Source organism: Anopheles ziemanni, chromosome 2, assembly GCF_943734765.1.
Source record: "Anopheles ziemanni chromosome 2, idAnoZiCoDA_A2_x.2, whole genome shotgun sequence".
Taxonomy (NCBI): Eukaryota; Metazoa; Arthropoda; class Insecta; order Diptera; family Culicidae; genus Anopheles; species Anopheles ziemanni.
In genome coordinates, this window is record NC_080705.1 from 6,943,500 (window position 1) to 6,971,309 (window position 27,810).

General features: G+C 49.8%; 1 protein-coding gene across 1 annotated transcript; it reads left to right on the top strand.

Annotated features, from left to right (window-relative positions):
- The first annotated feature begins 1,549 nt into the window (after positions 1-1,549).
- On the top strand, positions 1,550-27,789 carry LOC131281183 (collagen alpha-1(IV) chain). Its single transcript, XM_058310443.1, has 7 exons — positions 1,550-1,717; positions 22,135-22,317; positions 22,389-23,844; positions 23,924-24,272; positions 24,346-27,229; positions 27,299-27,522; positions 27,600-27,789. The coding sequence occupies exons 1-7, from the start codon at positions 1,550-1,552 to the stop codon at positions 27,787-27,789; spliced, it is 5,454 nt and encodes a 1,817-aa protein (XP_058166426.1).
- Positions 27,790-27,810: the final 21 nt, after the last annotated feature.

Sequence of the window (27,810 nt, forward strand, 5' to 3'; positions counted from 1 at the left end):
AACGTATTTTCCTGGCAAGAAAATTCACGTGAAAATGGCACTGGGATTGTCCACTGGGAGTCGGGTACGGAAAGAGAAAATATCATTAGTAGGAGGCAGGAAAACAGCCACCAAACTAAATAACTTCACTTTATAAGGAATGTAAATTAATTTTCATGTCGCGGTCAATTTTTTCAAACTTTTTTTCCATTTCAAAACCCCTATTTTTACTAAAAATATTACTTCAAGTTTTTGTTAGTCTGATCATCTTCAATTTCGGCTCCCATTACCAAACATCTTTTAAAAATGTGACGATTTTCATAAAATAGACATATTTTACACGTTTTGATAATTCAGTTGAATATTTTCTAGGGCCGTAAAATTGTTTGAAAAGATCCAGTAAAAAATCCTCCACCTAACAAATCCACATAAAACTCAAACACGGCTCGGAAAAATCACTAAAACAACGGTTTTTAATTTTGTTTTTCGTTTCAAATCCACAGAACATGGAACTTTTTCGATCCGGACGGTCACGTAAAATCACGATAACATGATGAGCGCCGGACGGACGACCGAAGGCAAATCCGCGCAAACACGATCTCCCGACGCGCAGCGAGAATTCACAAAACTCTGGAGCCATCGCGAAGGAAAACGCTGGAAAAGCGGGCGTACGGTTACACGATCCTTCCTACGATCGGGGCCCCCTCTTTCACTGCACACTTGGTCGCGCGTGTCGGTGTGGGAAAGGGCGGCGGATCCGTCCGCACCGTTGGGTGGGCAAGGAATGAAAAAAGAAAAACACGGGAAGAAAAACCACACTAGAAGCACAGAGAGTAGAGGAGCAAAAAATGTGTCCAAGTGCCTCACTGGGTCGGGAGCACACCAGCACCGGGGCCTTTAGAGAAGTGGACGGGACCAGCTACCGATCCAGCGCGTCCGATCGTTCACACTGTACTGACTTGGCCACCGTTCGGGGCTATTTTCTCGAGCTCTTCCGTGCGCGCGGATGCGCGATCGAGCGATCCGGTCGCGGATCGGGTCGCGTTCGGCTCGCGCTCGGCCCGGTTCGAGGGCGCGGGACCGTGCGGATCGTGGTGGTGGACGGGATGCTGGCCGGGCCCGAACCGCAGGACCTCTGTGCGCGCTGGCTTGAGCGTGAGGCCGTGCAGGCCGCGCCGTTTAGTAGCGGTTCGAACGTTCAGAACATTCGATCGGAGCGCGCGTGTTGCTTGGTGTCCAGCGAAAACCCCGGGGCCCGGGTTCGTGTTTTCCGTACGCGGCGCTCGCGACTTGTTTTTTTTTTTGCTTGACGTGAATTTCCCGAGCCGAACACTTTCTCCCGCGTGGCACGTGTTGATCCTTCCGTGCGAGGAAGGATTCGCGATCATCGTGTTATAGTTCCTTTCTTTGTCGAAAACCCGGTGAAAATCCTCGGCCCTTTCCTGCGCCATTCGTGTTGTGCATGTGTACCGGTGTAGATCCGGAGTGGCCGGGAGTTTGAAGTGAGAGTAGACTTGCAGGTGGAAAAATCACGAACCCCCAGCGGAAAGGCCTCCGAACGCCGTAAGCCATGCGCCGGCCCAGGGACCCCGCGCTCCCGGGGGGTCTGGGAAATAAGGACACCGTCCGCCGGAAGCCATCGCCCTCGCGAACCGAACGGAGCCATCCGGTCACACTTGGCGTGTCGCTGTGTCTGGCTACGTGCCTCCTCCAGCTGATACAGCCATCAACGGCAGTGGTATGTGTGCAAGACACAATTTTATCATCACACATTTTATTCTTCTAGAATATGTTGCCCATAAACCGCATTGGGGTTCGCTACGTTTTGTTCACAGCAACATTGCATATTAGATTAATTTGTTTAATTTTCTTATAAATTTGAAGATGGCCTAAGTAGTTTAATATTATTTGAATGTTTACTTTAATTCTTAAAGCACACAACCAACCGATAATTTGTACACAGTTGCAATGCGAATCCAAGATGAACAAAAAAATCTCAATTTTGATTATGTTCATCGAACTTTTCTTTGCTTTTCATTACTTCATTTCCCAAGTAGATGTTTGTTTATTTAATTGATGTATGTTTTCTTGTTCTAACCGACTTGATGTTGTGATTTGAATAAAAATGACCAAATGTAAATTACTATTTCCCTTCTTGATATTTTAACATAATTTGTTGGACAGTTTCAACAGTATTTTTATCGCAGAATGTTTTTAACTTTTTTGGTACCTCGGTACGTATTTCGTCGAAGGCAGTTACATTCTTACTGAATATTATATTTTTATTATGAAGACTTTTCGTTGCGGTTCATTTTTATGATGAGTTTATTTGTGGCATTTAGGAAAATTTCATTTTACTTTAAATACATTTAAATATGTTTTGCAGAATAGAAACTGCCATTTCGAAACCACACGAACATCGTCCACGTGTTTATACCATGTCTAGTGTTATCACCACAGGGCATTGCTTTTAAACGTTGCGTCCATAGCGCAAGTCGATAAAAAGCGAAAAAATGTGCCTCGGTACTAAGTTCAAATCCTGCGAATGAAAGAGCGTGGTGGTTTGCGATTTGTTGCGGACGTAGCTTCCTGACAAAGCGCGCCAGCGAAACACGATCCTCCGAGGGAGCGAGCAGGTTGCGTCGGTTTTTGTCTCCGCCAGCAAACTTCCAGCAGCGGTTCCCCCGGGCCACAACCGCTCTTCCGTAACTCCTCTCCGCCACCGACAGTCCTTTGAAAACTCTCCCATCCGCCCCGGGAGCGCGATTCGCAGCGCGTCCTTATCAAACTGGGAAACGGCTGGCTGGTTGGCTGGCCAGCGCGAGGAAGAAGCGCCCTGAAGCGATCCCGCAAGACGCACAGTTCCCGGTATTGACGGCAAAAAATGAGGTTAAAGTTGAGTGTTATTTTTAACGCCTTCTTCCTCGTTCCTTCCGTCTAGCTGCGCGCGCTCGCGGCCAATGGTAAGCCCTTACTTTCGTAAGTCGTGATAAGCGACTCTTTGCCCGCCTTCTTCCGTGCCGCAGCTGTGCCTTTGCCACGCACCGAAACGCGCACGGATGTTGCGCGCTCGGCTTCCGTTCTCGTTCCGGAAGCGGGGCCCCGGACGGATGCGCCGTTACAAAGTAGCGAGCGAGCGGGGGGGGCCTTCTTCGCGATCCGGTGCCGCCCGAACGAGCGTCGAGTGTCGTAATTACAAATTTCAAGCCACTCTCGCCAGCCAAACGCCACCGTTGGCATTATCTCATCCGAGCAGTGGAATTATATTACTTCCACTACCCTGCGCTCCCCCGACGAATCGTAAGGGCGTACACAATTCCGAGTGGCCGCCCTATCAGGCCAGGGCCACCGCCGGGAGGCCGGGGAAGAATATAGCCCGGTGACATCAATCTCGTGGAACGCGCTTCGCTTTATGTTGATGCCCTGTTTTTTTTTGTCCTCCTGCGGTCTAATTCCGTCGAGCTGGACATGTTCTTCCGAATCTGATCCGTCGGGGCGCATTAACTTGCCACTTGTTCCTTTCCTTCACTTGTTTCCCGAACCCAAACTGCCATGTAAGCTCCGCCTGGAGCAGTTTGTGCCGGTTTTGCAGTTTTCCTTTTAACCCGGGCAGCCTGACGTCTGCAGGGCCCCAGGGAGGGGGCTATGTCTCGCTTCCCCGAATTGTCTGGTCCGCGAAAACAAACGCAACAGGATCGAGCAGCGCGGTGCGGAGAATAATGCCCGACGCCAACCGACCCGAGCGAAGACGCACTCCAGTTGTTAAATCTGTGCCTATATCTAAACGATGCCAACATGTTTTCCCACCAGCGGAATGTGCTGGCTAAAGTGGCTTGGCGGTTAGCAATTTGATCGGAGCAAATCATAGGAGGCTCTTCGTCGCGGGAGAAACGACAGAAGAAGGTAGGAAGATGTGTCTCGTTCTGAGGTTAGTAAATTAAAAAAAAACCCCGCTGGAAAAAAGGAGGTAAAACAACAGAAACGAATTGAAGGCATTCTGATTCCGCGCGTAAAAACATGTACCTCGAAGTAGCAGCGGCAATCCGTATCAGTTTTAGTGATATTTATAAATTTGTACGCTTTGACGATGTGTCTACTAGCGACTAGGAATTCGACATTCACATATGGAGCCTTTTGAAGGACATTACTTCTATTTACTGTTGCAGGAAGAACATCTCTTATCCCGAGTACGAAAGGTTATCGATGTTCTGGGTTCCTTTTTTTTCGATTTCGGTGTCTACGTCAAGGTTTTTCGCCGAATCGACTGACTGATAAGAGTTTATGCTCCATGTGGAGAGCTAATTGAAGAACGTATTCTTTTCAATGGCTAGGCTGCTAGCCAAACCAAACGTAACGTCGAGATATTTCATCTTGCTGATAGCAGCAGGAATATTTTGAAATTGCGCTTACAATGGACAACAAAAAACTAATGGTTTTTTAGGTTTGATTCAACATTGTAGAAGTAACACATTTTTGTAACATTTCTCACCAACAATGTTACCTTTAAAATTGTTTAAAATGATCGCTTGCGTGCATATCGCAATCTTTGTTACCTTTCACTTCCGCATCGGGCTCGTTAATTGCGCCAGATTGAGCTCAATTGAATTGGTGGCCCAACAAGATAATGAAGCTCGTTCGTCGTTCCACCTCGGAAGGAGGAAGGATCTGTCCGCTTCCTTCTTCTTTATCGTCGGAGATTTCCATCGATTAAACCAACGTCCCCTCCCCCGAATGACTCTATGGCACGCACGAACGAACAGATTGTCCTTTCTTTACCCTCGCATGTTAAACAGAGGACGAAGTCGAATTGTGCTCTGTTGGGTAGCCCGTTGTCTATTGCCTTCTATCACCCCAGACAATCTGTGCCACAATTGGACGCGACAACGATGTACTCGCGTGCACTAATTTCGAGCCACTCTTGTCAGGTCCGCATCATCTTCCGTGCGGTCGGCGTAAGATGACGGTTTATTGTAGGCGTATTCATGTTTTCGTGCTGCTTGTAGGCAATTAATTAACACGAGTAAATTCCATTCCATTGCGGTAGAAATTGCATTAACCGTTGTCCCTTACCCTCCAGGGCTGGACAGAAGATCTGCTCAACTCATTTACAAAGTAGCACAACGAAGGCAAATCACTTTCGCTATGACTTACGCTGACGGGCTCAAAGATGGTAGTGACCGAGGCGTAAGACGACCAACAGGAACAACTTGGTCGCGATGTACGAAGCGCTTCCATCCGGTGAACGTTACCTATCGCCTCGGTTGTTGTTTATTGTTGTTTGCGATGCACATTTGTGCACAGCTCGATCGTTGCTTTATATTACGTGGTCCCGCTTCGATCGAGTTCGAATATTCATTCATGCTTACCGGTGCATGCCTTCTTCCTGTTGTTTATTTTGCAAGCGCATCGATCGCCAATCGCCCCTCACGAACGGGATGCACCGACATCTTCTGCTGCGTTGGTGCACCGCACTTTCCTGGCGAGTGGGTCGCGACATTAAGCAGATCTTGCGTCAGGTCCACTGACATCATCGGCCACATGGGCGACGGTTGGGAAAATATACAACAACTATTTGCCTGCCGGTGGTGGCCGCGTTTCCACCCGTTTCGGAAAATATTTATTCGCACGCTAGGAGTTAGAAAATATTTTCAGTGAGCACCGTCGTTGTTCTGTGCGCCTAGCAATATGTAGTATTGATGTGTTTCAATCCCAGAACATTATGGTGGAGTGTGGTATTCGATTGCAGACACTTGTAAAGTGATCTGGATATGATTGAATATAAAATAATATACTGGTTCACTAAAAAGACATAAATTCAAATCGAATACATTGTCACGATCTTGTACGCATTCCTACTATTTAGCCATACTTCCCATCTCATTTTATTGCGGAACACGAACCGTCGCCCATTAAAATATTCGAATCAATCTAATCTTGTCGGTTTTTCTCGGCTCATTCATATTTCTGGTGCGCTGCGATGGCACATTTCGTTCGGTGTCTGATCATTAAACCATGCAAAGGTTATCGTAGGGTTCAGTGCGAGTTCCTCACATCGAATCACTTCCAACGGGAAATAAGTCCGCCCTAGAACCACCCAAAGAGTACCCAGGTTTCGCTTCCTGACGCAGCGTTGATGTCCCTTTCGCATTGAAATCCTTTCGTCCCATTCAAACCGGCCCTTCGGTTCGAGAATCGTTGCGCGCGCTGACGGATTTACCGAATACCTTATCATTCACTCCGGAACGTGGGCTTGTTTCGCAACCGACACCGCAACCAGTGGTCTTGGAAGCTGATAGCAACGGTCGCCCAGCAGAACTACTTCTACAAACACATGCCGAGCTGGCCAGGCTCCGCTCAATTGATTCGGTGGTTTGCTGGCGGCGATCGCGTTTTTGATGTGCCCCGGGCAAAAACACACCACAACTGGTGCGATGAAGATCCGTCTGCCGGCGATGTTATTTTCGTACCATTACAGCATGCACACATGTGGTTGGCCGATGGTTGTGGCCGCGACGACGGCGCTGGATTGTTTCATTTTTGCAGTGGACGACTGATTAGCGGGTTCGTCATTCTAACCTTTTCCGGTGAACCTTGCGCGGTTGCGGCTGATAAGCGCGTCGGGAGGGTCCAGTGGCCTTCTGGAGAGCCGCCGGTGTCGTACGTTTGAGTCGAGGCGCGCACGAAACTGGGCCGTCGCGATTGAGGTTTCTATGCTGCGGCACTAAGAGATGACGGTTGTTGATTTTTTCCGAAACCGATTGTCTTTGGAACTGAAACAAACAAATGTACTACTTTTAGTACCAGTAAGATTTGGTAATACTTACCAGCCAATAGAATACTCCTCCAGAACCGGTCCATCTAGTTTACCTATCGGTGACGATCGTCTGCGATCTCTACTCAATATCCCACTTCTGGATCGACGACTCCTTCTGTAACAATTGTTTAAATTAAGCTATCAACTAGGAACTAATCTGACGCGTTATGTCATGTGTAATCTGTTGATGAATATTAATTCTAATTCGCTCGTCAACGTTGAAACATAGGATCGACAGCAACCGAACATCAGCGCGTCCCAATGAGTTGACTGGCTTTAGATCAATTTATGTTACCCCCACGCACACGCACACACACAAAGACCCTCCAAAGTCTCTTCGGGCGCTGCGATAAACATCTTTCCAATTACACCCACAAAGTCATTTGCTTATGCCACCACAGCATCGGGCTTCACAGCAACAAATTCTCATGCTTTATGCGTGCTGTGATCGTTGCTGGGGCGCCAACGTCATCGCTGCTCCGACCGATTGTATTGCAATCCGACGGTCGGGCAGGGTGCTCGGTTCAGAAATGTGCCACCGACAGCATAGCAAATCCGCACTCCGATGCAGCGACATTCGGCACGTTTTCGGTTTCGCCCGCCAGTGCTCCAGTTTATTTTCGAACCATGACGCTATGCTGCTTCCTTCCGAAACTTCCGTTGGGCGGGCGGACGGTCGGTCGGGTCGGGCTTGGTTTCGGTCGAGTGCACGGAACATGTGCATATTCCTTCTTCTTCGCTACCATCCCGGGATGCTGTTCCCTTTATGATGATATGCATCTGCCAACCGCTTTGCTTCAACACTCGAACGGCGGAACCGAGCAAACAAATGTGTGCGATGTGGAACACGCGAGCAGGAAAAGATTGCACCCTTATTTACATAGTGAAATGCATTCCGCTTGAGAAGCGCGACGCAGACCTGTACGCGCCGACAAGTTCCGGCGGGCGGCGGGTTTTGATTATTTGCAGCTGCAAAACTTCATGCCCCCAAGAAGAGTCCGGGCGCTCTGTTGCCGACCGCCCGGGGGCCGTTTGACATTGTGTCAACAGGGTCGAGAACTATCGCGGGTGTTTGATGTGTTGGAGTCGAGACAGAGAAAGAGTGTTGAGGCTCTTCCTCCAGCTGATAGTAATTTCGACGACCCACGCCGATAGCCGCCCAGGATGCGATCAGGGGCAGCTTAGTGTAGCAATATGTCATAATGTGACACAATCTTAGTAGCCGAGTGTGGCGCTGCTTGCTTGAATGAATAATCTTCTGAACTTTTATCGTTGATATGTACATTTAAAATGTTTCTCACCAAGCAGAATTGATTCAACTTCCATCCGTTCTTTTGGGAACCTGTATGTTCAATGAATATGAAACCTGACACGCGCTGGGTTCAATGCACATTACTTGCTTTCCTGGTACTTCAGGTTTCATGTCACATTCGACTCTTAAAGTTACGTAAATTGGAGCATACTAAGTCGTTACCCTTTCCCAGCAATCATCCACTCGGCGAGCCACGAGGGATGAACCTATGACCTGCAAATGATGCGCCTCGGCTATTACTAGGGAATAAATTAGCTGCTAGGAACCTAATGTAAACACTTTCGAACGGTTTTACGTCTCCAGCAGCCCGAAGAAAAAGGGAAAACCCACACTCCTCGGAGGGGAAGAGAAGATGGAAAAGATTGGAATCTGATCCGATCGTCCGGGAGTGGATGTTTCCTTAAAGGGAAGCACTAGCCATGCATGCCCGGATGATCAGCTGTTGAAAATAGTATCAGTTTCGGTGGATTTCTACTGACGGAATTTCGAGAGCGTAGGTTGTGATGGGTTTGTGAACAACCGTCTTCCTTAACCGGAGCATGGCAATGTGGCTTCTTGTCCGGTAGGACGCAACGATACATAAAGTAATATAGAACATCTGTGTGCCTCTTAGAATTGGAATCAAATCCCTCCTTTATCCCACTGTAGTTATTTCAAACACATTATTATCGGACCCTCGAGACACTTGTCATAATAATCTCTAATTTTGGTAACAAATTTGTATCATTATATCTTCCACTTCTTCGCTTCGCAGCGAAGGCTCACTCAATCACGCTCCATCCAACATAGTCGTCTAGAAGCACGTGGCGGGTGCGAATGTTGTTAAATAATCTTTCAATGCCCTAAACGCCCGTCACTTCCATCTATCTTATCCGACTCGACAACCAATTGGGTGAGGTTGAATGCTACCGTTGAAGCGCCCGGGAACCGTCTTCGCTCTGACCATAGGCACCTAAATGGACCGATCGGCGGCGTCTCGAAGTGACTAAGTGGCTATCGATATCCCGTATCGGGTGTTGGTTTCGACGCCGCGCCGCGAATCGGCTCATTGGCTTTGAGCTCGCCGGAGTTCACTTCAAACACGCATTCTCCAGATTGCTCTTGAGAGCTCGCCTCGAGACTAGAGTGACGCATAGTTGCCTAGGAGATGCTCCACTTCCTTTTTTTGCCGCAAGCGATATTTATAGTTTCAAACAAAAAAGTTTATGCAGCTTTTGCAACCGATCATCTCGAGGCGTGAGAAGAGACGTCGTCAAACGTTTGTTGATCTTTCGTTGGTACTATTTCAAGATTCTGAGCGTGAAATTTATTGTGCAACGGATTCTCCCAGCTGCACAGCTATAGACGGCGGCTTTGCATCGTGCGTTCCATATGGGAGGAGTGCGTGGCGTGAACTGTGCGGTTCACGGGAGCATCTCCTACCGCAAGGGACTTTCCCGTTGTCGATCCATGGGCAGGACTGTTTGTAGGTAAACAAAATAAAAAGATCCACGCTGATCTTCCGATCACTGATCTCACTGGAGACGACACGGTGTTAGATTGTGTTAACATATGGTTCAGTTCCACGGAGCAAGTTCTTGCTTATTCCAACCGCACGTGACTGCTCCCCGAGTTGCACCACATCAATGGGTACGATAGGTATGCGTATGCAAAGCGTCGTATCTGTATCTGGTTCACTTCGGCAACGATGCCGTCTCGTGCGAAAATCGCACCAAAAATGGAACCGGTGCCGTTTTATGCCTCACATGGCTTCCTTCTTTGACCGTGGTGCCATAAAAAGATCGTTCGTTTCGGTACGAAATGGTGGAACGACAGGCAGAGATTAAGTTCTGTTAATGGATGACGCTGTATGAGAAATCTCCATTTACAGGGACTGCGCTGACCATATGCAAATGCGATGCGTTGGAGAATCAGTAAGATGTTGCTTTAGGCAAAGGCAAGATCATGAGGCAAATTGATTAGCATGTAGAAACAATATAAAAGTGATGACCAAACGCTCTTATGTGTCATCGACGAGGTTCTTGGTGAAAACAAACAAACACAACGTCCCCGACCCTAAAATTTCCACTTGAGCTCGGTGTGTTGTGCCTCTGCCCCCTATAGCATAGCTGATGTGTCTCTCGGGACTACCAATAATGATGATTGCTCCGGTACATCTTTACGTCACCGACGATCGAATAAATCGTTTCGTGAACATGCAGGTAAATGGGTTTTCCCGACGATTTCCAGCAAACGACTCGGCCACACTTTCCATCGACCGATCGACGCCACACGCTTTCCCCCTTGGAGCGAAGAAAAAAAGGGGCTAGCGCACCAAGCGCTGCCAAGACACTGCCTCGTGACACAGAAGGTGCAATAAAATATTGAAAATTTCCATCGCTCCATCCAGTGGCAGTTCAAAAATAGCATCATCGTCGGGCGGACGATTTTCGGTGTTGGTCCCAGCTCGAAGGGAAAAACTGCCGACTCCAGTGCTGCCTTGGGCGTTTGCTTGCCGAGCCGTGGACCGTTTTCATCGTCGGAACGATGTCGGTGGGAGTGTTCCGTTTATTCGGCTGTTTTTGTTTAACCTTTTTCGAGAAGAGCAAATGCAACCAAACCACCGATGATTCACATGTATGAGATACTAGAGGAAGCAGAAGCAAATCGAACACCATTCCGTAAACTGGCTGAAGGTACATCCAGTGAATATCTCGCGCGAATTAAACTCGGAACGGTCCTTCTCATCCTTGTCTTGTTTTTGAGCACCATCTTTTCGGCGGCCGGTTTACGTAATCGATTGGAAAATGATTGATTGCTATTCGCATACAGAACTCATTATCGCCGCGTCAAAGATCAAGGGGGAACATTTCAACGCCCCACATACGAAGCCCGGCGGCTTCCGTTGGTCGTCTAGGAATATAAGTGCTCCATCGTTGGAACATCAAAAGTCACAGGGCCATATGAGGTCTGGAACATGATATTCGTGTAAACAAAGTTTATTCCTGTGCGGTTTTCTGGCGAAGCGCGGCAGAACCCACCCGGCAGATGTTGGCCATTTGATGCGTTTCCGAGAAAAACATCCCAAGATGTGGTGGGCATTCCTAAAAAAAAACTGAAAAGACAAAATATAATACTTTACTTCTACAAAAAAATGAAAGTGAAAAACTTCAGATGCAGAAAATAGGTCAACTAGTTTGAGTCACATTAAGTCTCACGTAGATAGTCTTCTTTCCGGCTGGTCAGCAGCCTACACGTAAAGTAGAAAGTGTTGCTGTCCCGATCCCAATCACTCCCCACACTGGTTCCCAACCGAGTCTAGTACTTTCTGGAACTTACTACCTTCGACATAAGCGACTGATCTACCTACGAAGGTTTCCGAGACCCTGCAGTACTGCATCTTCCCAATCCAGAATGCGACGGTGCAACGCAGTGCATCCCGAGCGGACGCCAGTTGGTTTTCCGCCCTTCCCTTTCGGGCGGTTTTGTTTATGGTGCAGGAATTTATTTTCAGACTCTTTCCTAGTTCTTTCTATTTTTACCGGACCCAGTCGAACTCACATGGCGGGACATTGGATTGTGTTTTCCATTAGGTTTTTTTTTTCTCCCCCCCAACTTGCCTTGTGTGATCGTCTCTTTCTGGCTTCGGTTGGCCCACTCGGAGTTTTCGAACCAAATGCAGACGTGACCAGGGAGGGAGTTTTCTTTTTCTCTCTTGTACAGGCAGGAACTTGGAGACGGACAATTGGATGGAGTCAGCAGTCCGGTTAATCCCAACACATCGGCATGAAATGGTTTGAGTTATGTGCAAACTAATTTCCCCAGTCCCCGAATGCGCGGGAAATCTCTCTCTTCATTTAATGCAACCGGAATCCTTCCATGTCTTCGTTTAAGAACTAATTAAAGTGAGTTTAGTGTGTCTCCGAATTTATTTGACGATCAAAAATGATTTCGCAGAGTTTTCATGGTATCCAATTTAAAATACTGCCCATAAGATACTCTTTAGTGAATGAGGGGTTTCGTTCGGTGCTGAAAAGAAGGCATTCACAAGTAGTAAGATATTATTGGTACGTTCCCCACATGTTGCTTTAAGAAGCTCATGTGTTTAACATGTAGTATCCGGCTCCACCCAGAGTAACACACACGGACACAGTCGGTTATTTGGCACACAGGCTAATTGGTTCAGTTCCATTTGGTCGTCATCTTGTCGTGCCAGAAGAAGACCTTGCACCTAGTTTTACCTTTTACACGCACGCACGCAAACATTGCCACGGCAAAGGTCGCCCAGATGCACCGAACCTCTACTCTACTCTACTCTACTCCGGCCTGCGGAGTTTCTTGCAAAGACCTGCACGATCTCCGTTCCTGTAGGATGCCCGTGACATCTTCGCATGAAACCATATGCAACCGGGCGTAGCATTATGCAAGCGCTCCGGTGCGCCATAAAGCGCCAGCGAAGAGTAGAGCTGGAAACGGGCGTTTCGTCGGCTGGAGACTTTCGAGTAATAAATCAAAACTGCCGTGCGTTTACCTTCGTTGCCCTTTGCGGCACTTTGTCACACACGGGACGGTTGGTCGGTAAACCGCGGGGGGTTCCTTCGAGGTCTAGGCCCTTTGAAGTAGAGCTCCACACGGTGTTTAACATCTTCCCTGGGGTCTATGTCAAGCGCTTGACATCACTGAACGCCCTCGGTTGGTGATGAGATGGGATAATTGCATCCTAGTAGCAAGTGCCGACCGGGTTTGCAAGACGCACATTCGCGCTGCATTGGGGGGTGGTTTCGCGACAAACGCATTCACGGTGGAGTTTGGGTAGAATATTGCAAAATTTATTATCGTGTGCCGGCCGACTCCCACATGAACCGGTCAGTTCGATGCTGACCTAATGCGTGCCTGTCCGACCGCTCGCTAGCGAGAGAGTGTGTGTGTGGAGTTTCTTGGTTTTGGTCTCGACATGGACCTGGATGAGAAAGGTTTTGTTGCCGGACTTTACGATTACAACGCGGTAAGGTGTGCGACGAAATCGAATCCTCAGAGGTTTTCTTATTTCTTACTCCTTGTCAAACTCCCAGACAGTCGCACTGCGGCGGCCTGGAGATCTGTTGCCGGTTGCGTTGGCGTTGGCTGATCTTTTCGATCACCAATCCGATTTGCGTCCTCCGCGCGCTCCGGGCTTGGCGTGGCCCGAAGGAGGCAGACAACAATCCAAACCTCTCTTGCTTGAAAGCGAAATTTTTGGCATAAGCAAGCGTTTGGCCACGGCCCGTTTATGGAGCTGGTCCTATAAAACCGCAGCAATCTAGGAAAGGATGACGCGCCGGACAAATTGGAAGTGCTAAACAGTTTATTAGCAGTGGAACTCTAGTCAACAAAAAGGCGACTGCAAAAAGCGAATGTCGCACCAGATAGCCGTAAATCGAGCGGAATAGAGGTTTATCTCGGGTTTAATGAAACACTCCCCAAACGTAATCACCCTGTAAATCATTGAATTTAATCGTTAACTCGCATGTTCTCCTTTGATATGCCATCGGTAATAGTTGGCAAACTTTGGAGTAATTGAATTGCTGCCATTTGTTTAACTGTACTCTTTCCCTGTTATTGTCCTTACGTGACTTTCAAGCAAAACATGGCGTTATTTAACACCCGATGTTAGCGCAGTTGCTTAGCAAAGGCTAATAATATGTGTTCAAGTTCGGCTTCCTCCCACTGACACGAGATCTCCACGTCGTGCACCACTTTCTCGGCAAACGGTAGCGGCACCAGAAGGCCCAAATGTGGCGTGCGCTACGAAAATAAACCGCGACCATTTGCTGCCGCAATGTTAGTCAATCGGATAAACATCGATCAAATTTGACCCGTTGCGCGGTGCGAAGTGCGGTAACACGGGGACGAAGTAATGAACCATTGCGGGGAGTTGAACACATCCCCAGATCTCAACGCCTGCGGTTGCATAAATCATCTCGTGCAGATGGAACCTACGGGTTTCTCCTAATGCGTCCCAGGACCACCCATGAAGCGGACCAAAGTCTCGGCGGGTCTCTGCTCCATTTCCTTCAACACGTTCCCTGGACTTCCCCCCGCCAATGGGAACGATTGGAGTGATCGCGAGTTACCACTTTAGTGAAGCAGCTCGTTGGCCGCTAGCCAACATTGACCAGAAGAACGTGTTCCGTTGGGTTAAGAACTCCTCCACAACGCCTGAGCCCTCCGGTCAGTTAGAACCAAAGCGATGCACCATCTGGCTACGACCGTTCCACCATCTCAGAATGGCGAGCATTTCGCGAAGAATGTTGATGTAATTTGCCGATGACACCATCCGCGCGGGAAAAGTGTCATTCCGGTATGACATAATTAGCAGATGATATCAACGCACTGCTGGAATGGGTTAGAATGAGGACGTTTTTCGAAGGCGACAAGCGGACTGCCTGCACTCGGCCGCTGCTGACCAGATTGGGCTGTAAACGAGATGTATCAAGTAGGCCACGAGTGCATATTTACACGCTTAATTGTTTAATTTGCGTGTAATTGCAGCCCGGTGCAGATCAAAGCAGGCAGAGAGGTGGAGAAGTACGCCCGCGGTTCCAGTCGGGAATAGTAGAAACGAATGAAGAAAAATCACTTAATTTAAAGTGCAACTACTATTGCACACTATACTGGAACACTGTTGAAGAGCTGCATCAAGGAAAGTCCATCCGAATAAAATATGGTATATCTTAACACCAAACCCCAAAGCTTTCTCCATTCGAAAAAGAAACACCTTCGAAGTCAGCGATCTCGCGAACATCAATAAACATCCAACTTCAAACTTCCAGTTGGGTTCCAGTAAGTAGTGAATGAAGTCACTCAACAGCGAGAAAAAAAGGCTCAAATTCGCATGTGTGTAGGATGGGTGAGATGAAAATCTAGCCACTTGGTTGGGTAATTTATGGCACACCAATAAATTATCGCTACCGTCAGGAAGTGCCTGTTTTCAATCTACTCGAACCGAGTTTTTATTGCCCGACAACTCCACCTACACCCTACGGGGAGGGTGTGTTGGTAAAAATGCGTTTTCCAAAAATTAATTTCACTACAAGTGAGATTTATTCTGTTCCCGAATGATGTGATGGAAACGGTGAGTCTGATCCAGAACAGATGATGCGCTTATTTCCTATTAATCGTCGGTACGATCAATCCCAGCTGGAAGGAGTCATTTGCAAAGCGATTCCGTCTGATCTACGGTTAAACATCGCATTGCAACAATGTCGCTACAGCATGGCAACATTTATCACAAGCAACCCTTTGCGTAACAGAATCTTCTCACATCCGGATCGAGCCCTTGGATTCGCGTGTGTTATGTGTTTTTTTTTGTGTTGTAACAGAAAAGCTGGCCCCAAGATAACCTATTTCCTGAGATGAATGAGTTGTGTGTGTGTGTGTCCTTCAGCGGACACGTGTCCTGATCCTGTGCGTTGTTCTTATTTTGTACGCGCTCTTGATCCACAAATAAGACACACTACTCGCCTCGAGCTGGTGGCGTTATCAATGTGTTACAAATTCACCCCAATGAGCAATCGGTGTGCGGTGTTAGAGAACATGAACAGCAAAGTGTAGTGTGTTATTTTTTCTCGTAAGTTTATTTAATTGCTGATAGCATGAGAAACATATCGCGCCCTTGTGCGCTAATCATAAGCGCAAAACCCATGTAATTCTATGCGGTCCGCCGGAAGTAACTTCTTCTGCTCTCCCACATGAGGCGTCGAGGCCAGGAAGTGTCGATACGCACGCAAGATATTAGCCGAGGGATATGGTTGGAAGTATTTTTTTATTTAATTTCATACCAAGAGTCTCACTTCGGAAGCCGATTTTATCCCACTCGGAGCGCGATAGTAAACCAACTCCTCAATGGACCACGACGTTGCGGTGGTGGAGTCAGAATGAAAAATAAAAAATAAACTTCACTACCAAGTTGGGAAACTATCATTGTATCGTCAACCGGCAGAAGGGACTTGTGCTCGCTCCAAGCAATCCCTAATCTGGATATCGTCATCGTCGCGGTTGTCGGGTGGGAAACTGGTTGTTGAACTGACTTTCGCACAGCAGCAACAAAAATAATAAGACATGGTAAGCAAAAGAAACAGAAATAGCTCCCCCAAAAGGAAGCGTACAAGTCGGTTTGACGGTCGGGGATTAGCTGGATGGACCACAACAGGCACACTCATTCATAAGTTTTGCTTGCGGTAAAACCATGAATGATAAAGCGGAGGAAGAAACTTCATTCATCGGATCCGCCTGCGAAATGTTTTTTTCTTAAGAAAATCTTTATGCTGGCGGGATAAATAATTAGTGTCTTGCTCTGATGCGCGCGTGGTTTTCGGTGGGGTGGTTAATTAATTAAATAACCTATATTTTATTTTTATAACATCAAAAAAGAGGACATATGAGCCTTAATATTTTTTTCTATTATTACTAGTTGTTGTACACATACTCGCATTCTACTCAGTTATCGGAAGATTGTTTTCCAATTTATTATGAACTTAATGATGCAATGACAATCCTCCACCTTTTCACAGAATCAATTCTTCCCATCGAGGGAAGTGCATTGGGGCATTGAAATCAAATGCTTTGTGAAATGAAAACCCATCCTCACATACACACGGGCGACAGGCGATCGACCTGCTCGGGAACGGTTTTTCGCGCCTTTCCCGCACAAACTCCCGGACCGAGTTCACTATCAGCAGAAACGAAAAGTTAATGAACTTGCGCCGTTGCAACCGGAAACCTGCGAACGTAAGGGCATTCTTGGCCGGGCCTACGATACGATGCCAAAAAGAACGGCACAAACATGGTAGATACATATTTTGACAGGGGGGAAAAATTGAGGAACCATCGATTATCAACAACATTTTTCAATACAATTAAACATATGACGCGCTATTTTGATATTAGTTTTTGGCAATTTTCTAACAAGCATTTTAGGCAAATAAATTGTGTGAACCTGTTTTCACGTGCGACCTTCCGACGGAAGGTTGTCACGCACTTGACTTTGACTCACCGTTGAAATGTCACCAAACGAACCGAGGTGGAAAATTCACGGAATCCCACGCATTTCCTCTGCGTGCCGAACAAAAAAAACAACATCACGATCATCTCATCTTCGCTGTGTATGTGTTTGTGTCCGTGTGGCTGGAGAGCATGTGTTTTCCGCATCACGCGAACATGTGCGGTGGAAACTCTAATAAAAGGAATCGGTGCCGATCGGAATCGCGGATCGCCGGATCTTTGGCGCCGAAAGTGAAAGAGAGAGAGACAAATAAAAGGAATGAGCAAAAAACAATCACCCGCATGTGGAGTTGGAAAAAAAACCTGCCAGAAAGACATATCCAAACCGAAAGGGTAAAAAGAACCGACCCAGTCGGGGTTGTGTCTTGCAGAGTAGAAGTAAAAAATATTTAGAGCTGATGATGCAAGATTTACGTGATGATCCGGAACGGGGCCGTTTCCGCGATCCGCGATGTTTGCTTTGTACTTGCGCGTGTTTATGTGACCGAACGATATAAATGAACTGCATTCGGCTCGGCGGCAATCCTTTGCCCTGCTCGCCTTGCAACGTGCGCGTGTCGCAAAAAAAAAAAAACCCCGAACCCATACAATATGCATAAGCGATCATCTTTACCAGTTGCAGTTTACGATGTCCATTACACCAAGTGCAATTGCAGCCGTGCATCGTGCTTTTCTGCACTCACTCACTGCCATGAAAGCAGCATATTCCGCACACTAATTATCAATTTAGAGAATATTTGTTTTTATTATTGCCACGGCACACACTCTGCATCCCATCATCATCATCAACATCAGCCTCGTGAGTGCACGAGATCCCGTGGCGATCTGCATTTCGGTTTTTATTATTTCCACACACATACACCCCCCCCCCCCCCCCCCCCCCCCGCCAATCGTTGGTGGAAGATGCATTGTATATGCGCCTGTACATTTGTGCAATGATATTGCATCTGTCAGCACTGGAATGTGGTGCAAATGATGCTTTGCCGAGGATAAGATCAACGGCGATCGTTTGCGGGATGTGCATGGTTCGAACGAGACTTGGTTTGCGTTGAACCGATAACATAAAAGAAAAAATAAACATAATATTCCATAAATTAATTAACGAAAACGCATCGTGGCGATAAATATTATTAGACTTTGTTTTAATCTGGATTACCAATTACGAAATGATCGTTTCATAAAACTTTTCCTGTGTGAGAAACTCTCTGTCACAAACAACAAAACTTTCACCTGTAAAACAAATTATCGCACCCCATCAAACAAAATTATGATCACAAACAATCCGGTCCGAGTTTTCTTCCTGTTGACGGAAATCGAACTTCCATGGTCACTTGTTTGTTTACGCCTGCAGCTTCGATTATCTTCAAAGACCCAAATAACCCGTCGGTCGAATGGGAGAAAAAAAACCTACATTTTTTGGGAAAAAAAAGCTACCAACCCAACGCCGTAACATTCGTGTCTCACGCAATCGATCGTTTTTCCCGATGGCCAACGCGTTAAAACCCGATCTCGAAACCGTTGCTCTGTACGTCGTGTAGTATTTCTTGGATAAACAAATTTGCCATCCTTCGTCTGCTCCGCGATGCACCGTCCCGGGTTTTGGTGTTTTCCTTCGCCACGCAACACTGCAACCCACGGAGAATGGTTTCCTTCCCGGCGGAGTTTTCCTTGCCTGTAGGACGAGAAACCGTCCGGAAATGGGATTTATCTATCTGCCGTCTTTTAAGCGATGGAACGTAAGGTGAGGTAAACGAGCCGAGAACGAAGCTGGACGGTATTGCAACAGCGCCGTTGGACCGATTTCGAGAGTTGAAGGCGATTTTTGACTGACAGTCGACCAAGACGTCCCTAGCGAGTGTTGGAAAATCGCTCATCGCTTGCTTCCTGGCCGAAACTTTCCCGACCAGCACAAGGCGGTTCGCTCAAAGCCAGCTGTAGAACCGCGACCCGGATCGTCCGGTAAAACGACACCCCCAAAAACCCGACACCCGGTGACATCACAACTGTCACAAGGCGGCATGGAACACATGTTTCACACTCGCAACGGAAGCAGCCCGTCCGACGGCGGGTTAATAGCTATTAAGACATCTCGATGTCTTTCTAATAGGTGGTTGGAGCGGGCCCCGGGCAAGTGTTAAGCCGCTTCCACGAATCGATGGCAATTATGGCCGACGCTCATCTCGGGCGATGATTTACGCTCCCTCCCAGACCGGGTTGGATCGGGTGCATATGTTTTAGATACTTTTTACACTGGCTGACCACCCAACATTTGGCTACCGTTTGACACCAACGGGTCGTGACATCGATGTTGTTAAACATGGTGGCAAACACGGTGATCTTCGCTACAAATTAACCATCTGGAGAGAGGCCAAATGTTTGTTTTCGTGCTCGAACGCAGTGTGTCTTTTTCTCACGCTGATAAAAACAAAAGGAATAAATTTCCATAAAAAAAAAACCGTGACCTCACTTTGCCATGCTTTAACGACTCGATCTGCGTGGAACGTTTTTCCACACGAGCTGGAGTTTTTAAAAATAATAATAAACCTTCCGATAAGATAATCCACGATCGGAAGGCACAAAGAATATATTCCAATGACTTCGCTCCATCGATAGCTGTCTTTCGCTCAATGGTAGATAAATGAATCTGTCTTTAAAAGTGAGAGGGTAAAAAAGGAGAACCAATTAAAAGATATTTAAAAACGAAAGAGAAAGATAAGACCAATTTTTTTGCGAAAATGATATCAATTCCTTTTGTTTATACAATTTAAATAAACACGTTTGACATGTTAATCAAAGGAAAAGTTAAGTAGTTTCAAAAATCGAAAAACATTGCACATGAAAATATCAGATGCAAGCTAAAACATATTCGCGAACATATTTCGAAATGGTCCAATTCAAAATGCATTTGATGGGCAATGTTTTACTTGTACCAAAAGAAAGAAACCCAGCATCCTTTTACGAGCATCTCTGACATCATCGGCAACTCGGCTTCATCCTCCGTTCGCGTTATCCATTAGAAGGTTAATGATCATCAGCGCGGGCCGCCCCAAAAGCGGCCATTAAGCGGAAAGTATTTCGCCAAAAACCCCGAACCCTTCCGGCGAGAGAATGTACCTTTTCCGTATCGTTACGACGGACGGCTAAGAAAAGGTGTTGCAATAATATATTTAGGCACTCCGGCATGAACATGTGATCGATCGCGAGAAAACGAGAAAATGGTAAAATCTTGAACACCAAGGGCCATCCTTTGCCTTTCCCTTTAAATTGATTATGTTTTGTTTTATTTACCTCGCTGATTGAAAACAGTGTCGAGAGAGAGAGGAAGCTGAAAGAGGCGGTCACAAATTGAAACAAACACAGGCACACAACACTGCTCAGAAAGCCCAGCATGTCCACCTCCCACCTCCCAAAGGAAGCCTCCGCCGACGAGTTTCGGAAGGCGAAATGCATCGGTCGGTGCGCAAATTTCGCTGATGCATTCGCTAACTGGTTTTTCGAAAGAGTTTCCAGTACCGCCCCCAACCCGCTTGTGCCTCACTGCCGCCCATCCAGAAGAAGGCCATAAATTCTTGCGCCCGTACAACTTACACCCGTCTGACCTGGTGATTCCTTTAGGCCACCCTCCCAGAGAATCCCTTTCTCGTGGAACCTGTTTCCAGTTAGGCCCTCGAGAGACGTGCAAGGGGTTTCTGGTCTCGACACGCGGGGTGGTACATAAAATCAACATTAAGGACGACCCCCTTCGTAGGGGGGTGTGTGCCCTGGAGGAGACAGGAGCAAAAGCGTGATTCCGCGAGAAAAAGGTGCTCCTCCTCCCGATCTGCAACCTCAGAGGGCCCACCTTCGAGACACTTCCCTCTCTTCGTGGTTTAAACTCACCGAAACAAAACAAAACTCCGTACAATGCTGCAGCTCTTCCGGCGTAACATTAGTAGATTATGCTCCGGGTTGTTGTTTGAGGAATCGTGTGCTTATGAGGTGCGCCGACCAAACAAATTCCACGTCACGAAGTCGACAGGCGCCCTCGAGCTCTTACCGAGTTTGATCCCGATTGATCTCGCGCTTCCATGCTCCACTGTCAATGTCAAACGTACCGCCGTTCGGGGTCTGGCTATAATTATGTAAATCTAGCCCCTCACCAACGGATTGGCGAAAGCATACCGATCATCCCGCCCCTTTCGATGTACTTTCACACCGCCATTAAATGTACATCTCGGGATGTGTCCTGCATTCCTGCCAAATCTCCGGAATGTTGGATAGCTACATACCACGCAGTTAAGACTCGTACTGATCAATTGATAATGTATAAAATGATCGTGTTGAAAGAGTGTTGGTATAAATACCCCAACTCCCTTGCATCACACAATTCGTGCGCCTCAAATAAAGGTCACATAATTAGGTTTTACGGCAGCGACCAACCATTCTGACATATATAGACGAGTTCCCCGGGACGTTAGCATACTGCCGTAGGTTGGAGCATTCCCAACCCAAACTACGTATCATCGGGCGTACATGTGTAAATAATTGCAGATGCTGCCCGGAATTCAAACGAATGTTGTTTTTAACAACACTCCTCGCCGACATTAATTGCGCACCGCCGGAAAGGCACTTTTATGACCACGCATATCCGCTTACCCAACGGCATGATGGAAAACTCATCCCGAAGCGTTGGTATTTCGTTTGGAGTTCGGAAAATCGGAATCGGTTTCCACCGTCTGCTTCGGTGAGTCTTCACTCGCCCCCGGCATCGAGTCTGGAGTCCGGTAGAACCGATCCGTTTGTTTTTTTTTCTTCTTCTATTTTTACAACCCTCAACCGACAACCGATTGCACCACCGTGTTGGTGTGTATGTGGTGTGGGATGTGGAAAAACTATTTCACTACTGAATTTAGGTCATTCGAATCATTCAAGGGACTAGATCCAATTCTGATCGCCAGACATATGCATGCTTTGCTTAGTTCTCTCCGTGATTTTATTTGTTCCCTTTCCCCATTCTGTTTCGCTTCAGGTTTGCAATCAAACAGTATGCGACTGTGCAGGATTAAAGGGCTCACAAGGACAGATTGGACCGCACGGAGTGCCTGGACAGAGCGGTGATCCGGGAGACGTTGGCTTCGACGGTCCGCCGGGTACTCGCGGTGAATACGGAAACCGAGGAGAGGCCGGCACCATGGGCCCCAAAGGGTATCGGGTAGGTGAAGTGCAACTGGAATGCAGCCCGCAACGCACCTGCACTGAGCGTTATTTACTTTTCTTCCCCAGGGTGACACTGGCGAGCGAGGACCACTGGGAGCGTCCGGGTATCCCGGACTTTTCGGCGAACCCGGTTACCGTGGGCCGCACGGAATCGATGGTTGTAACGGCACGGACGGGGCGATGGGAACGCCCGGCTACCCTGGACCTCCGGGCGAGCGAGGACCACAGGGTCCGGCGGGATTGCAGGGTCCACGGGGTGACTCCGGCGAGGGCGGTATCAACTCGAAGGGGACGAAGGGTGATCGCGGTGTACCGGGAACGCCTGGACTGAATGGAATAACCGGCTGGAAGGGTGAACGAGGTGCCCGCGGTTACGATGGAACGACTGGTGAGGCAGGCGAGGACGGGTGGCCAGGGCAGCGCGGTGACAAGGGTGAGGCAAGCGAAAGCTTCTGCCCCGGAGAACCGGGTGAGCCGGGCGAACCGTACTACTATCTCATTGGCAAAAACACCACCGTCAACCGGGGCATGAAGGGTCCGAAGGGAGACCGCGGCTTCGACGGTGCGCACGGCCATACGGGCATGAAGGGCGAGGAAGGAATGCAGGGCGAACGGGGCCAGAAGGGTTTCAAGGGCGAGGAAGGCAACATCGGCGATCGTGGTAAGCTGGGTAAGGTTGGCCCACCTGGAATGCAGGGCGAGAAGGGCGAGAAAGGTGCCCCGGGATACGCAGGCCGTGATGGGCAACCGGGAGACAAGGGTCTCACCGGAGACGAAGGCCAACCAGGATACCCCGGAATTCAGGGACCACCGGGAGCGAAGGGAGAATACCGACCGGAGCTGGCACCGATCGTGATTGGCCCGCAGGGACCCCAGGGTGATATGGGACCGCCGGGACGGCCCGGCATCAGTGGAATCCCCGGCAATAAAGGTCTTCGTGGTCCGATGGGACCCCCCGGTCCACCGGGCGATCCCGGTGTAAACGGTCGACAAGGACCGAAGGGTACTACGACCTCGGGCCAGCGTGGAGACGACGGTGAAGGAGGACCACCGGGATCGATGGGTCTCCGAGGAACACCGGGAATGCCGGGAGTGAAAGGTCAGGCTGGATATCCTGGCCGCAGTCTGCTCGGAGCGAAGGGTGAGCCTGGCACCAACGGACTTAACGGAGAGTTCGGTGACAAGGGCGACCAAGGTGACGACGGTGAGCCGGGCGACAAAGGGCTGCCGGGAGTTGGCGTTAACGTCACAGGGCCGCCCGGTCCGGAAGGATTGCCAGGACGAGCTGGACCTCCGGGCGATTGGGGCTTCAATGGCTTCAATGGCGCCAAGGGAGACAAGGGCTACCGAGGAGAGGATTGTGGAACCTGCCCGCCCGGACCGAAGGGTGTGAAGGGAGAAGATGGTGACATCGGACGCCCCGGACTGGACGGATACGATGGCAACCGGGGTCTTCCAGGACCACGGGGCTACAAGGGAGTTCCGGGCAAGCAGGGCGAAAAGGGAATCCTGGGCCGACAAGGTAGGGACCAATCATGCTTAGTTTATTCAAATTAAGACAAACCCATTTACCATATTCTCCTTCGATTCGATTGGATCAGGTCCGGTTGGTGAGATGGGCGAAGCAGGAGTTCCTGGTCAACGAGGTCGAGACGGTGTGGTACGACGTGCGATTGGGGCCGCCATTGTTCCCGAACGGGGTGAACCAGGTGACAGAGGACCACGCGGAGAGCAAGGACCTACAGGCGATTTTGGTGACGTAGGTCCGATCGGATATGACGGACGTCACGGCGACATCGGCGAGTACGGTGACGACGGCGTACCTGGACGACCTGGCGTCGATGGGCTGCCGGGAATAGACGGTCGCCCTGGAGTACCCGGTCGTGATGCATTCGTGAACGAGTACAACATCTGGTCGATTCGGGGCACACCCGGACAATTGGGAGACAAGTACGTTGGAGGTGGCTCATTTCATCAAGGAATTGCTGTTAACAAGTTTTGTTTTATTTTTACATTATTCCAGAGGAGCAAAGGGTGAGCGAGGAGACCAGGGAGATCGTGGTTCGCCTGGTGCTACATCGGAGATGCACGTGGACCTGTTTGGTGATAAAGGAGGCGTCGGCGAACCGGGCGATCAGGGCCCGATAGGCGAGAAAGGTTTTAAGGGCGACGAAGGACCGTATGGAATGCGAGGTCTGGATGGTCCAGCGGGTCTGACCGGTGTGAGCATACAGGGACCGCAGGGTCACAAAGGCTACTATGGTGTGATCGGTGACCATGGACCTGCTGGCGATCCGGGTTTCGAAGGAATGCCAGGACCCGACGGTATGCCCGGACTGCCGGGACTCCGAGGTCAACGTGGTGATCCCGGCCGCCCCATTCTGATGGGCGAGAAAGGAGTGGAAGGTGACGGTGGTTTCTACGGCGAGATCGGTGACAAAGGCTTCAAAGGTCCAGAAGGTATCCGCGGACAGAACGGACCATCGGGTGTCAAGGGTGAGCGAGGCGATGTGGGCCCGCTGGGACGATCGGGTCTGCGTGGCAATAAGGGTCAACCGGGAGACATTATCTATGGCGCACGCGGTGCTCCGGGACTGCCAGGACGCGACGGCCTAGAGGCACCATACGGCGATAAGGGTGAACGAGGCGACTTCGGCATCGAGGGACCGCAAGGCCCGAAAGGTGAAACGGGCGATATCGGACGTGATGGAGTGCCGGGACTCTCCGGAGATCCTGGAGTGCCCGGTGAGCGCGGATTCACTGGACGCATGGGCGATATGGGCGAGGAAGGCTACCAGGGCGAACGTGGCATGGTCGGTGATCCAGGACATCCGGGATTGACTGGTGCACGTGGTTTGGCTGGATTCCGCGGTCCGAAGGGTCCCTTTGGTGATCAAGGCGACATGGGTTTCCCGGGACGAGACGGTGCACCGGGACGAAAGGGAGAGCGTGGTGACTTCGGCGATGTGGGACCACGAGGAAGGAAGGGTGGTGCATCGTTCAGCGGCATGAAGGGTGAACCGGGACTTCCTGGCATTACCGGGCCAAACGGATACGATGCGCGTCCAGGACCAATGGGACGGAAGGGAGAGGAAGGCGATGCTGGACAGGTCATCGATGGAATCACGGGCGTAAAAGGACAAAAGGGAGCTCCAGGCTACCCGGGAATGCCAGGCCGGCCCGGTGCGAAGGGCGAGCGAGGTGATGTGGGAGTTCTTGGACCGAAGGGCATCACCGGTGATAGGGGCCGTGACGGTCCCTCAGGCATTGCTGGCCGACCGGGCCGTCCTGGACTACGGGGACCTTTGGGCCAGCGTGGCGAGCAGGGTTCACGTGGCTTGTCCGGAGATCCTGGACTCGACGGACCGCCAGGATTCTTTGGTGAAAAGGGCTATCGTGGCGACAATGGTCTGGCTGGCTTACCGGGTGCCCCAGGACCTCGAGGAGACCCTGGACTACCGGGAATACCAGGCGAAATGCTGATGCGAGCGGCTCAGAAGGGTGACCAAGGTGATTTCGCTCTCGAGGGTCCGGAAGGTGACGAAGGGCCGATGGGTCTGAAAGGACTCCGAGGAAACCCGGGACGCAAGGGAGACCAGGGACTTCCTGGATACGTCGGAATGGCTGGCATCGAAGGACGCGATGGCCCGAAGGGTCAGCGGGGTGATCGAGGAATGAAAGGACTTCCCGGAGAGCTCGAGTACCGCCCAGAGCCCGGTGATCAAGGTGATGCTGGATACGATGGCTTCACAGGGCGCCCCGGCCTCCCCGGAAACAAGGGTGCCCCTGGAGATTATGGTGACAATGGACCGATGGGTCTTGCCGGACAGCCTGGTATGGTTTATGGTGCACTGAAGGGTATCAGAGGATCGGTCGGTCTTGAAGGCCCACCGGGAATGGAAGGTCTGCCAGGCATGCCAGGTCCCGAAGGCTTGATGGGCGCACCTGGCCCGAGAGGACTGCCGGGAAGCATTGGTCCAATGTTGCCCGGATTCCGCGGTGATCCGGGAGATAATGGTCTGCCGGGATTGGACGGACTTCCGGGCCCTGAAGGTTTCCCGGGCGATCGTGGAAGCCCTGGATTGGGTGGTTTCCGTGGAATGTCTGGTCCCAAGGGAGAGCAAGGTGACGTGGGAACGGAAGGCTACCCTGGCTTAGTTGGCTTCAAGGGTACAAAGGGCGAGGTCGGTGATCTTCCACCACTGGACAACTGGCGACCGACGCAACCTGGTGATCGCGGCACCCCTGGACTGAAAGGAGTACTGGGCGACGAGGGAGATCCTGGACCACCGGGATACCCTGGCACGCGCGGACCCAAAGGTATGCCGGGAATGCCGGGCGAACAGGGTTCCGTCGGTATGGAAGGTATGAAGGGTGAGCGCGGCATCGTCGGTGCGCCGGGTAGAGACGGTCTGGAAGGACTCGCCGGTGTACCAGGAATGCCAGGCGATCCGGCACGGCCACCACCACCACAGCGGAATCTCGGGTACCTTTTCGCTAAGCACTCGCAAAAGGTCGACATTCCCGAGTGTCCGATCAACACGTACAAGCTGTGGGACGGCTACTCGCTGGTGAACGTCATCGCCAACAGTCGCTCCGTCGGACAGGATCTGGGTTCGGCCGGTTCGTGCCTACGGCGTTTCAGCACGATGCCGTTCCTGTTCTGTGATATCAATAACGTTTGCAACTACGCCTCGAACAATGACGACACAATCTGGCTGGCCACGCCGGAGCCCATGCCAATGTCGATGGCCCCAATACCAGCGGATCAGGTTGAGCGGTACATTTCCCGGTGCAGCGTCTGCGAGTCAAGCACGCGCGTCATGGCTCTCCACAGCCAATCGATGAGCATTCCAGATTGTCCCAACGGCTGGGAAGAACTCTGGCTTGGTTACAGTTACGCAATGGTAAGCACACGGAACCGTCTGCAACCTTTCAGGAATGACCGATCCATATTCCACTTACACTTTCGATAGCATACATCTGATAACTCCGGAGGCTTCGGTCAGGACTTTGTATCGCCTGGTTCGTGTATGGAAGAGTTCCGGTCACAACCCGTCATCGAATGCCACGGACATGGAACGTGCAACTTCTACGATGGAATATCTTCCTTCTGGCTGACCATCATAGATGATGCAATGCAGTTCAATAGGCCTCAACAGCAAACGCTCAAAGCGCACCAGACTAGCAAAGTGAGCCGGTAAGTAGGCATAGGGAAAATCATTTTCAATCAATCAGAACTACATCAATCAAATCATCTTGTTTTCTTCCCCAAAGGTGTATCGTATGCCGTCGAAAGGCTGGTATTATGACCTCGCTGAACGGAAACCACATAAGTGCGTCCGCACTGCGTGTACCTCCGATAGAAACGGTTTCACGGCCACTCTACCCACCACCGGCGCAACCGGTTCCCAGGAGACGGGTCACGGCCGGTCGTAACCGCAATCGTAACCGCAACCAGGGCTAGGAGGAGAAGGAGTGTTAAGGA

Coding starts and splice junctions, on each gene's coding strand:
- LOC131281183 (XM_058310443.1), top strand. CDS start 1,550: ATGCGCCGGCCCAGGGACCCCGCGCTCCCGGGGGGTCTGGGAAATAAG. Junction 23,845..23,923: donor GGGAATCCTGGGCCGACAAG/GTAGGGACCAAT, acceptor CGATTGGATCAG/GTCCGGTTGGTGAGATGGGC. Junction 27,230..27,298: donor TTGGTTACAGTTACGCAATG/GTAAGCACACGG, acceptor CACTTTCGATAG/CATACATCTGATAACTCCGG.